At 42.1% G+C, this 12,865-nt stretch overlaps 1 protein-coding gene across 1 annotated transcript; it reads right to left on the minus strand.

The window, feature by feature from the left end:
• Positions 1–5,711: 5,711 nt before the first annotated feature.
• On the minus strand, positions 5,712–8,397 carry LOC120639332 (protein FAR-RED IMPAIRED RESPONSE 1-like). The gene is made up of 4 exons (XM_039915297.1): positions 8,094–8,397; positions 7,756–7,862; positions 5,939–6,722; positions 5,712–5,845 (listed from the first exon to the last, which is right to left on the minus strand). The coding sequence occupies exons 1-4, from the start codon at positions 8,395–8,397 to the stop codon at positions 5,712–5,714; spliced, it is 1,329 nt and encodes a 442-aa protein (XP_039771231.1).
• Positions 8,398–12,865: the final 4,468 nt, after the last annotated feature.

The raw sequence follows: 12,865 nt of genomic DNA on the forward strand, positions 1-12,865 counted from the left end.
CCACGACGTTTTTGACCAAGTTTTCTTCATTTTTTGCCCCCTTTGTTCTTCGAAGTTAACCATACTGAGCATCTGAAATCCGGATCTGGAGGAGGTGTATTGGAATCGCAGATTCTAGGTAAGCATTTCCTCTAGTACCAGCAGCTATCTCCAAAAACTCGTCTGATTTTTGTTGATTTTGGGGGACCAGGTTAGCGCCCCCACATCCTGTTTCACCTAAATCCCCCCTCCTCCTTTTTTCTACGCATCCCTGACCCCCCCCCCCCCGCGTGGTTTTGGGTTGCAAGGGAAACATCTCTGCCAGGCTCTGCTTCACGCTTAGGCCTGCGTGCGTCAAAAAGCGTAGGAGTAGTAATCAGGTAAGTTCGGGTCTGTTTTGGTTTTGGTTTTGGTATTCTGCTAGTTTTTGTGCATCATCCCCTCATATTCACACACACACACCCATCTCACGACCACATGCTCATGTGGTTTTCCTCATTTTTTTTAAGTTGGAAGGATCTCTGCTATAGGTTTCCCCTCATCCCCTCGGATACAGTAGAAGGATCTCTGCTATAGGTTTTTGTTAAGCTAGCAAAAGTGAGTATAACTGCCCCTCCTCTAATGCTAGTACTGCTACATTTTTTTTGGATACTAGAGGTTCTGCATGTCAGTACAGAGATCACTCGAAATGTTAGGTGGTTAAGTGGGTTCTTTTTGTCAGTGTGTTTGGCTTAAATTTTGGTAGTGGTTCTGTTGGGGATGTGTAGAGAGGTAGGAGATATTAGGTTATTTTTTAGGTTTTTGCTATGGCACAAACATGCAATCGGATGTTATTTTTCTGCCATGCTTTTTAGCAGATGAAAAATGGATAGTAGCATACAATCATTAAATTATTTTTTCTGCCAGATCAACTGAATAATGCAAATCAATTTTCTTATTCAGTTCTGCACAGTATGCAAATCAGTAGCATACCCAAGACACTAATCTGACCCCTTGAAATATATTTTTTACACCCCAGCAACCAGTCCTGAACATTTTGCAACCATAAATTACAATGCCTAGAGCACAGAAGGAGCAGCAAGGCCGGGGGCAGCATCCAAAGATGTATGTCACATATATGCTTCACTACTCATCATTTTTCCATACTAATATGTTATGCTTCACATTTTTGTTTAGGCAATAATACTATTCTGATCTAGACAAATTCATTCATTAGATTAGGCAACATTTTACTCAAATATTGCTATATTAAATGTTTTCAGATATAGGCAAAATAATTTATTGTGATATAGGTAATAATACTATTCTGATTAGGCAATTTTATTCATCAGAGTAGGTTACTTTTCATTCAAATATTGCTACACTAATGTTTTTAGATGTAGGCAATAATACTTTTCTGATCTAGGCAATAATACTTCTGATTTAGCCAAATTCACCCATCAGATTAGGCAACTTTTCTCATTTTTTACAAATGTTTTTTCATGTTAAATGTGTGCAGTCTCGAAGAAACAGGGCATCCCCTGCTAGACTTGTCAAGTTATATGAAGAGTTGACTGGACCTCAGCGCAAGATGATTCGTGATATCAATTTTGATGGGCTGCTGCAGATTAGTGCTCAACAATCCCAGCAAGATTCACCAATTGGCTGCTGGTGCATTGTTTTGATCCTAAAACTTCAGAACTAGTTCTCCCATGACGTGGCAGAATTCCAGTCACAACAGATTCAGTGGCTAACATTTTTAGGTTGCCAAATAAGGGTGGGAAAGTGAGATATGAGTTTGATGTCGACGCAATAAATTTTATGCAGAGCAAGTTTAGCATCATCCAAGGGTCAGCACTCAAGATCGAACAAGTACTAGAAATGGTGAAACAAAACAAGAACGCAGATGAGGATTTCTTAAGGTGCTTCCTCATGATCGCAATTTCAACGTTCCTGTGCCCACCCACCGGCTTGGGAATCAGCCCCAGATGCTACCCAGCATTAGTTGATCTTTCAGCTGTGAAGGGGCTAAACTGGTGTCAGTTTGTGGTTGACCAACTAAAGGTTGCAGCTATGAAAATCAACAAGAAAAATTCTGTGAAGGGGTTTTTTAATTCATCAGAGCCATTTTTTATTTTTTTGCACAGTTTGATAAGTGATAATTTTTTCCATGTTCACTTTTCCCTTTAGCAGATTTTGTATGCAGACTCACTAGATGTTTAGAATTTACAAATCCCACTTGTGGACCAAGGATCGCTGCATGGATCAGGAATCTCTTGGACCAGATCATTAAGTTGGACACAAATTGGAATGGAAGTTTTGGCAGATTGAAGGTATGAAAAAAAATCTAACATTCTTATGGATTCTCACTTCTATCTATTTTTTCTGTCCTTCCCCCCCCACTAACTCATGTAACACACGATAACTATTTTTTATTTATTTTTAGCTGAAACAATCATGTCACTCAGTGGGGGCAGGATTCGCGCTGCAGATGGATGATATTAGCAGATTTGTAACATCAAAAGCACCAAGTCAATTGCCCCTAGAGGTATATGCAGCACGCCCCCCCCCCCACCCCAAAGCAATTCTAATGTTTTTCCACCAAGAAAATTAATGCATGTGCAAAACCATTTTAGCTATATGCATTAAGCATTTTTTCGAGCTAGTTTTACCATATTTCTTGTTTACTTTTTTTTTGCAGAATAAAAGGAAAATTTGTGAAACTGTAAGCAAAGTTTTCAGCAGTGTCACAGAGGCACTAGGCACATTCATTCAAGAAATGGCTGCAGCAGATGATTCAGCCACAACAAGCTTGAGAAGATCTAAGCGAAATATGGCAGCGAATCATGAAGAAGAATCAGCTGGACCAAGTTTGAGAAGGTCCAAGAGAAATAGGACAGTTCATCATCATGAAGATGAAGAAGATACCGAGGAAGATCCTGATTATGAAGAAGACGAGCTCGACTATGGAGATGATGAAGAACCAGATACGAGCAGCGACGATGGAAGTCTTGGAATGGACTTTGAGGATGAACCAGATGTGAGTAGCGACAATGAGAGCTTAAGCTCAGGCCCTGAGGATGCCCCCGAGGATGCCCCTAACCACAGAGACACCGCTGGTCAGGAACCATCCATGGATGACATTGAAGATTTTGTTCCACTTAGCAGCAGGCTGAAAAAGATACAATCAGGTGAATATAAAGATTTTGCTCCATTAGAAGTTGTAGCCCCACACATACCAGCACAACAAACCCCAACAATGAAGAAATTAGGCAATGCTGAAAATAGACATGCAAGGTTAAAGCTGCCAGAGCTCCCAATCAGGGTACCTGAAGTTGACAAGACCAATGGCAACAGAAACTGCAGCATTAGGGAGAGTGCTCCAGCAAACACAAATGTTGAGCTACAGTCAGCAAGCGGTGCCAAGGTGTCCTCTTGGGATTTTCCTCCCCCCACGTTTGATATAATGGAGTCAATTGAAGAGCCCACGCCACCAGTACAAATAACATGCAGAACATTGCCAAAGCAACCAGCAAAGATAACACCACCCACAATTCACCTCGACCCACCTGGTATGTGCTATTTCACCTTATCATTTCATTTGTTTACATACCCCTTTTTTTGTCATGTTAGGTAGTAATGTTGCATTCAATAGGCAAACTAATTGACATTATCAGACAAACTAACTCATGTCACCAAGCAACAATGATGCAATAGAATTTTTTTTACAGTTAATGTAGTTTTTATCTGACATTACAGAATTGTCACACACAAATCAAGGTTCTGCATGGTCTCTGGATGGCCTACCCGCTGAGGTGTATGAAAGGTGGGAAGCTGAAGCTATTCAGAAGTATCAACAAGCGAAGGCAAAGCTCCAAGTTGGTTCAACATCAACCACACCAACTATAGGTCTTCATGCAAGCAAGAATGATAATGAAGCATCAAGTAGCAAGACACAAGTCTTTCATTTGTCAAAAATAGTGACCATCAATGCAGAGCCTACTCCTCAGGCAAAAGGGATATCCATTGGTGCATCACTAGAGGCTGATTCTTCTATCACACCTGAGCACAAACTTGCCCCAAGAAGAGCATTCAAAATGGCTGCAGCTCTACAATCCCCGTATGTTGAGATTGCACCAAGAATAATGTCATTCAAATGCTCAAAGGAGGTCTGCAAAGTATATGATGCTGTCTGTAAATTCACAGGAATGGCCACCAGGTCTAGGAGCAGCAAGTATGTAAACTTATATAACTTACTCACACAGTCGCTTTTTCCATTTTTCATCAAAACAATACATGGTTTACACCACATCACTTTATGTTTGACTATCTCTTTTTTTCAGTGTAATCATAATCAATTACCATGCCACGTACGCTACTGGGGCATCTTGTGGAGTCGGTAAAACCCAGAGGGAAGATGAAGAACACAGTTGTGGAGATTGGTATATATGTCATTAACGGCAAGAAGACAAGGGCAGCCACGAGACGTGTACTCCCACTATATGTTTGGGGGAGTCCCCTCCATGTAATTTAGTATCTCTACTAAGGCATTTTAGCGTTTTCTTTGTAATGCATTTTTTTAAAGTCTGATCCATCACATGTGCATGCAGACGTTGTTGCAACACAATCAAAGTGGAATGGCAGCGATCGGACAAGTATTCAATAAGGAGAAAAATCATCTACATCACAGGCAAATGGTATGTAATAGTGTGTCTGACTCATGTAAAGATATATGTGTTTTCTCCCCTCCCCCACCCCCCACACCAGTCAACTAAACATAATGGCAAATAATTTTTTTTTCAGATTCTATTCCCAGTCCTACAGAAGCTTGTTGAGGCTGATGAACACTCAGGGCACTACTTCCTCATCGTGCTGAATCTGCGCAATAAGAGATTTGAAGTACTAGATTCTATGAGAAATTTGGAAGATGCAAAGCTTGCTGACTGCTGCAATAGGATCATCAATTGCATAAAATCTATGTGGAGAATATATTATGATGGCACAAACAACCCAATTGAGAAGTACGAACTTGTCGATATTCCAGTCCCACAACAGAAAAACAAGTAAGCAACCTCCCTGCCTCGCCCACTCTTTTTTTTTAAGTAAATCTGCCATACATGTATGTTAATAACATATCTGTTTTCTCATTTTTTATACATAGCCACGACTGCGGCTTCCACATGCTCATGAATGCTGAGTATTGGGACGGGCATACAATCTCCCATTTCCAAGAGAAAGACATCGTGAATATAAGGAAGATACCAACACACAAGTGGCTCAGCTATGATGAAAATGACACAGACTGGGAAGACATCTTAAATTTGGCATAGGTACGTGATTTTTCACATTCTCGGAAGCATTTTAGTACAAAGCATAAGGCCACTAATACAAAAAACCTAGCTGCATGTTCTCTATCATTAGGTACGTTGTTTTTCCCATTCTCAGCGGCATTTTATTACAAAGCAAAAGGCAAATCAACACAAAATCCAGCTACATGTTCTCAACCTTTTTTCCTATCTAACATGACTTCATATAGTTTTTGTGGGGTACATTCAAGACATACTATAATATGCTATGTAGCACCACCTAGCTATTTTTTTCCTACCTCATCTAAAAAGATTGTCTACCCCAAAGCCATAGGTCCTGACCCCACATCTTCTTTTTTCTATCTTCTTTTTTCTTCGGGCATCTTGCAGCATTATGATCTGTCTTCTTGCAGAGACTGCTCTTGTTTTTTCTCTTTGATTCTGCATTCATCCCTTTTTGAACCTTTTATCTTTCTTGCGGCCCTTGACTTTCGATCTTGGAGGGTTCCCAACATCTGCCATCAATGCACTAGCACCATCCACATCATTGGTGATACCAACAAGGGCAGCATCATCAACTCCTGCAAGAAAGAGAGTTTTCATCACACCCCACATTAGCTAACTCAGCAACAGGTTCCCTAATTCTATTTTTTTTGCTCACAGAAAAATGATACCTGTTGAAGCAGTGTTCTCATTTACATTAGTATCATGTTCTGATAAAACATTATGCACTATAGGACCAGGTACAGATTGTGCATCAGCTGAAGCAATAATAGTCATATTAGCTGTATTATCATCCCCATAAACACAGACAGATGGTGCACATTTGCTGCCCCGCACCTTCTGGGCATTGTTTTTCTTCCTCTGCTTGATTTCATCTATTTCAGCCCTCATCATCTTTATATGCCCGTCCATAATAGTGTAGGTCTCTTTTGAAGCACAGCCCTCAACCACCAAACCAGTGAAAGCTGTAGACAGATTGGTGAACCACAAAGTCTTTTTGTTGTTCAGGGGCATCCCACTGGCTATAAAATCAGCAGGCACATGTGCATTAGGATCAACGTTCTCATTTTCTGGAATCGCTTCTTTTGTCCACCTTTTCAATATGTACCGCTGAGGTATAGTCTTCACATCTAATCTTGTCAAAATCTTCATTATATGGCAACAAAACATCCCATCTCCATCAAACTTGCTGCACTCACAGTAGTAGCTTTCTTCCTCCACCACAGCTGTCACGATATATGTCCTCTTGCCATAGCCATAGACAAATTTGTTGTTAGGCTCGAGCAAATACAGAAACTGACCCTCAGGCCTGACATCATACTCAGCCGTTTTCTCAAATTCTTTTGAAAATCTATAGAACAGGTTCTTAGTGTACACAGCAGATGCGTGTATCTCAATAGGGTATTTAGACCACCTTCTCCTCTCCCTATCATCAGTCCTGAAGTCCTGCCCATCCTACGCAACCAAGCACTTGTCCTAAATCTTTTGGTACTATCTAACAAAGTGCATAACTGACATGTTGGGATTTACATACTTCTTCAACACTGAATTGAACCCTTCACTTCTTTGAGTTGATTACAAGAATGGGTAAAAGCAGTGCATGTAGTAAGCTGGTACAAAACTGCTACGTATTGCATAAAGGCGCTAGAAATGCTCATTGTCTTGTAAACTATACTTGCTCACCATTGCTGACCATTTAGATTCAAATTCATCTAGAGTAACTGTGTAGTTCAAGCATTCCTTGAAGTCTTCTTCTAGCTTCTCGTCCACAGCTAGGATAGGGCCTATTGTACCAGAAAATTTGTCCATTATATGCCACCGACAATTTCTATGATTTATATTGGGGAATATCTGCGCGATCGCACACCTCATTGCTGCATCCTGATCTGTTATAATGCCCACATGGGCTTTCCCTTGCATTGCTTCTAAGAATGTCAAACAGCCACACATAGCTAGGTATTTTCTCATCTCTTATGAAGGCACACCCCAACATGAATGATTGCCCGTGCCTATTTATCCCAATAAATGGAGCAAAGGGCATATCATACATGTTTATCATGTAGGTAGCATCAAAAGAAACCAAATCGCTGTATGACTCAATGTAGGCATGCCTTGCAGCACCATCAACCCAAAAAAGGCACTCAACCTTATGGGCAGCATCCAGCTTGATTTTGTAGAAGAATTCAGCATCTTGCTACTCCAGTTCCTTAAAGTAATCTAAGGTTTCTTGCATATCTTTGTATTTTTCTGTTCTTCGAATCTTGGAACGGAAGTTGCTAACGTCTTTTCCCTCATGTGGAACTAGCTGCGCAGAATAGAAGAACTCATTCATTAGTTGTATTATCCGACCAGAACTTAAGTTGCATCCGTGGAGCAATGCAATGAAATCTTTGTCCGGTTTAGGTATCCCCTTGTGAGACCTTAGGAACTTTTTGAGCGATGGCTTATGAACAAGATCATGATTGTGATCTGGTGCAAAGAAAATTACATGCCACTTATCAGCAATTAACTTGACAACCATCCTATCTTTGCAGTCTGTATGTAACATCTTCTCCCTCTTTCTCTTTGTACCACCGTCCAGCTTCTTCTTCTTTTCTGCATTATCATTGCCATCATCAGGTTCTCAATCATCATCAAAATTGCTATCATCAGACTCAGCAGCTGCCTGATCCTCTTTTGGTTTTCTGCCACGCCCTTCTCTGTTGCAAACAAACTGCACCTTGTTCTGCTCTCTTGTCACACCTGGTAGGCGTGTACAACTAGTACGAATAGAAAAGCCAATCCTTTTTACATAAGAATTGTAAAACTCCCTAGCTTCCTGCTTACTGGAAAATGTCTGCCCTCCATAAGGCACTGGTGGCGTTAACCAAATATCCTCTTCCACTTCTTCTGTAACACCCAACACAAGTTGATCAGGAGTAGCAGCATCTTCTGGGTTGTTAAGAGAACAAGCATCAGCATTTTGATTGTCACTGTCATTCTGGTTGTAAAGATCATTGCCAGCATTGTTATGCTCACTGCCCCGCAAACTCGCATCACATAAGGGTGCCTGAGTATAGTAGGAAGGATTTGCAATGCTTTCATCTAGAAAATCATAATCCAATTCTGGGGGGAACTCATTCAAATCCATGGTACCTGGAAACACATTTTTTATGGATAAATGGACAAGCAGCAAGCAAAAATGTGATTATAAAAAGGCATAGTAGATAATTTTATCAAACAATTTTCTATCACAAAGCTAAAATTTCCTTTTTCAACATCCTTTTTTTGCAGCATACAACAAGGTGTATCTGAGAAGTGCAAACGGATGGTCGGTGATTATTGGAGATGCAACCATCTTTTTTTACCAGTGTTCATGACAATTATCTACACCCTATTTTGGATCTGCAGGAACTTTTGGTGCATTAAGCAAACTGGAGAGAGAGTAGGCAATTCAGATCTTGGCTAGAACCCTCAAAAACCCAATCTATGTTGTGCAGACTAATGCCCTCAACAGACCTTTTCTTTGACTGCTACAATCTGTCAATAACGTACCTTTCTCAGTTCACTTCTGAATTGCGTCCTTGCGTGTATTTGCTACAAATTTGCGCCGAGCAATCTTGTTTCTTATTGCCGTCGCCTTCCTCTAGCGATAGGCATTTTTTAGTTCTGTGCATCTGTTAATCTGTATGTACCGACGGCGGCTACTGGGTTATTTAGTAGAGCACGCAACAAGGGACGAGTAAAATGGGCCGCCCAAGGCTAGTGGGCTGAGGGATGGCGGGGGGCAGCCGGGTGAGACAAAATAGGAAGGACGCAGTTTTGTGTTTCTTTCCAAAAGTAGTAAGGCTGTATGGAACTATATTTTTACAGCCGGCTGTAAGTTAGTCGGGTCCTAATAAAAAATGGGCCTATAAAAAGAATAAAGAAAATAAGGAGCAAAATATTTTCCTTAGAAAGACACTATCATCAAGCAAATATCTTTTCTTGATATATGCCATAAATGGTTAGATATGGATTAAATAACTTCCTGCGCATTTAATGTAATCAATATAATTTTTAATATACAACAAAATGGGAATCAAAATTCAAAATTACATTTATTGCTGGATTTGCTTATATTTGCTATCTCCTCTCATTTATTCACAAAAAAATACTTTGGGATCTTTTTTTTGCTTTTGTTCTTGATTTCGTTGGATTTTATCCGGTGAAAGTTCCATGACCAGTGACCACTTGAGGTATGTGGCAAAATAATCGGGGTCCTGACCGGCCGGAATCGGAATTTGCACAGATGAAGAAATTGTGCCCCGTGTTCCTTTGGGTCCCGGCAGGCCGCTTAAGCGCACGAAAGCCATGGTGGCAAAGAAAATCCTGCCCCACCACTAAAATCCCACATTGAGGGGTTGCGCGCAAACACATGGCGCCGGCAAGGATGAAGAGGATCCACCGGACTCGTTCTTTCCCGCCAGGGGACCCGAGCCGGGAAGGGACGGTCGAGCGGGGAGCCGAGGAAGAACGATGGGAGCGGTGATATGAGGAAGAAAGGATAACAGGAATGACGGCTAGAAGAAACTACCTGGAGCGATTGGGTGAGGCAAAAACCTGAGGCAGAGTGCCGGCTGCCGGGCACAAGATATATTAAAAAAAGGACGAGGTGGTAGTCGCAAGAATCTTGATAGAGAATGAAGGATCAAACGGCAAAGAAATAGCCTGCCCGGGCTAGCACCGGTGGGATACCAATATTCGATCTGTGGCGCCTTCCACAAACGGGACAGCTAGCAAGGGGTGCTCATTCTTCATTGATGATATATCACTGGTGCACAAATGGGACAGCTAGCGTGGGGCGCCGTCCGGAGTAGGAGCAGAGCATTATTAGCAGGAGGACGAGGAGCTGGTGGCTCCGGCTGCAGCTGGGCTTGGTCAGGACGACGGCACTAGGCTCGCGGGGAGCGGCAGCTCCAGCGGCCGCTGCTTATTCCTGCTCCCTCGGCGACAGGGGATGGGATCGGGGGAGCAGTGGCACTGTGGATCCACACTTTTTGATTGTTGGGGAGAAAAATGAGGAACTGTTGGAGATAGACACTTTTCTCTCTCTCCATATATATTTGGGGAGTTAACAAACTTCAAATTTTAGGAAGAAAATATAAGAAACTTATGCTCTTACAAACATCATATCTAGTTGTAAGATGCTCTTACAACTATATTTACTCTACTAGGTCTCTATCTTACCTTCCTTCTAGGTACGGAGGGTTCATATGCCCCAAACATGCAATCCAATGGATCATCATTGAATGTCCTGGCGTTTTCACACGTCTGCTAACCAGTTCAGACACATAGGCATAAACGTCTAACTGCAAGTATTCGCATCCAATCCATGTAAGTTCAGACAAAGAGTCAGCTTTGACAATGACGAGGTAGTGTAGCGAAAATGGCCTCTCATGCCATATTTCAATATAATGTTTAGGCGATTGATGACACACACAACACTTGGACTAATATATGTGTTAAGATGATCATTATCAGGTTTATAGGTCCAAGGGATGAAAAGATCAAAGACCCTGAAGAAACCAAGTCAAAAAGATCAGAACGGAGACAATTTACTATCACCGGTTGAACCGACGACTGGCAAATTGTACTCACCGGTGCAATGGACTCAGAAAAGGCCAAATCAGGAGAGTACACCGAATGAACCGACGAGGAGCAGAGTGAAGGCGTCGGTGCAATAAACCCAGAAGCTGAGGCTAGGGTTTTGTGTCGGATGAACTGACGATGCCTGAAGACAACGCGTCGGTGCAATGACTTGAAGTGAAGACAGACCCAGAGGCACCGGTTAAACCGACGATAAAGAAAAAGTGAGCGTCGGTGCAGTTGTCCAGAGACTCCATTTTTCGGGGGGTTTCTGAACTTGCACTCACCGGTTAAACCGACGAAGATTTCAAGAGCGTCGGTGCAATTGATCAAGTAGCCGTTGGAGCAGTAACGGCTAGTTGCTGGGAAATAGCATCCACCGGTTGAACCGGTGTTGACAAAACTGGAGCGTCGGTTTAACCGGCGTTAAGGAATTTTGTCAGCCTTTCCCAATGGCTCTTTTGGGGTGTGTGGGCTATATATACCCCCAAGGCCGGGTCATTTGAAGTTGCTGGAGTTGCTGAAAGCTTACTACACTTGAAGAACACCTCCAACCACCATAGAGCTTCATTGTACATCATATAGGCTTAAGCACACTTGTGAAAGTGCTTAGTGCTTGATTAGGCTTAGTTCTTGAGAGAACTAGCTTGAGTGAAAGTCTTGCTGCGGCAAGCATCTTGTGTACTCGTCGTGTGACCCTCCGACTTGGTGTGGAGAGGCAACGACACTTTGTGCGGGGAAGGAGACCCCTCTTGGTGAGAAGCTCCAATAGTGAAGACGGTGCCGTTGGTGACGCTTCGAGAGAGACGGTGGCGGTGGCCTTGTCTTGGTGACTTGGGGTCACTTAGCCTTTGCTTGCCGGGAGCCTTGGTGGCGAACGCAAGACGGTGATCAAGCGAAGAGACTCGGCATCACACTTGTTCGTGTTGGACAAGTGGCCGTGGACGTAGGGAGGGACTTGGTGTCCTAACCGAACCATGTTAAATCATGTGTCTTGGTGTCTTCACGGGAGTTTGCATATTCTCTCCCTTACCTCTTTACTTACCGTATTATGTTTCCGCATTTTCTCTATCTTGCGTGCCTCTACTTTTCTAGTTAGTTTGATTAGGATTGGCTATAGGTTGCAAGTCTTTTAGGGGTCAGTAGAGAGTAGCATAGATAAACCTTAGTTATAACTAGCATGTGTAGGACGTATTAGGTTTATCTTATGCAAATAGATTGAGCCCTAGGATAGAAAGCGATTAGCGACCCTATTCACCCCCTCCCCCTCTAGGGTCGGACACCCCGGTGATCCTTACAGGTAGCTTGGTTGGCTGAGGGTTCTTGCCCAGCTTGGACAAATCTATAGTTCAATCAAGCTGTGGTTTTTGTCTTATAAGGTGTCTAAGTTGTGGCTGGCCATGAAGAAACAATATTTTCTTCGTTCTCTATAACATTTTCTGTATCCTCTAATAATAAACATATGCTCACTATCTAGTCTTAGACCAATTAATGAGCAATAATATAGAATTCAGGACACTGCCACCACTAAGTGTGAGAATTTATAAATCCGAGCTACTAGTGTCCGGACGTCCAATCTAGGGTGCTAGCATCGGATGGTACCACCAGAGCAAAAAAAAAAAAAAAAAATCCTGCTGTAACATTGACTGATGTTGCTTGCAACATAACCAAGTGCAACATGAGAAATCAACAGATGAAACATCAAAAGTCAATTGTTCCATCAGTAAAATATCTCAGAAAACCAATCACGCAAACAACACAAAAATGCATTTATCTGCAACACCTAGCACATCTATAGCACTTGCAACATTAAAAAAATCTCTAGTGCAACAACATAATTGATGTACCTATTGCGACATCACATGAAACATTTGTTAAATTCCTCTGAAACACATTTGAAACACTTGAAGCATACGCTTGCAACACGTAACAACCCTAGCAAAAGAGGAGCGCTGCACGGGTGGTGGAGGAGGAGGATGGCGAGTCGGGGA

The sequence above is a fragment of the Panicum virgatum genome, chromosome 6K (genome assembly GCF_016808335.1).
Source record: "Panicum virgatum strain AP13 chromosome 6K, P.virgatum_v5, whole genome shotgun sequence".
NCBI classification, from domain to species: domain Eukaryota; kingdom Viridiplantae; phylum Streptophyta; class Magnoliopsida; order Poales; family Poaceae; genus Panicum; species Panicum virgatum.

What these genes read in the sequence shown, in the direction of transcription:
- LOC120639332 (XM_039915297.1), bottom strand. Translation starts at nt 8,397, where the DNA reads ATGGATTTGAATGAGTTCCCCCCAGAATTGGATTATGATTTTCTAGAT. An exon ending in TAATTGCTGATAAGTGGCAT is followed by an intron (nt 6,723 to 7,755) that starts GTAATTTTCTTT and finishes TTGGTTGCGTAG; the next exon opens with GATGGGCAGGACTTCAGGAC. An exon ending in TGAGAACACTGCTTCAACAG is followed by an intron (nt 5,846 to 5,938) that starts GTATCATTTTTC and finishes TCTTTCTTGCAG; the next exon opens with GAGTTGATGATGCTGCCCTT.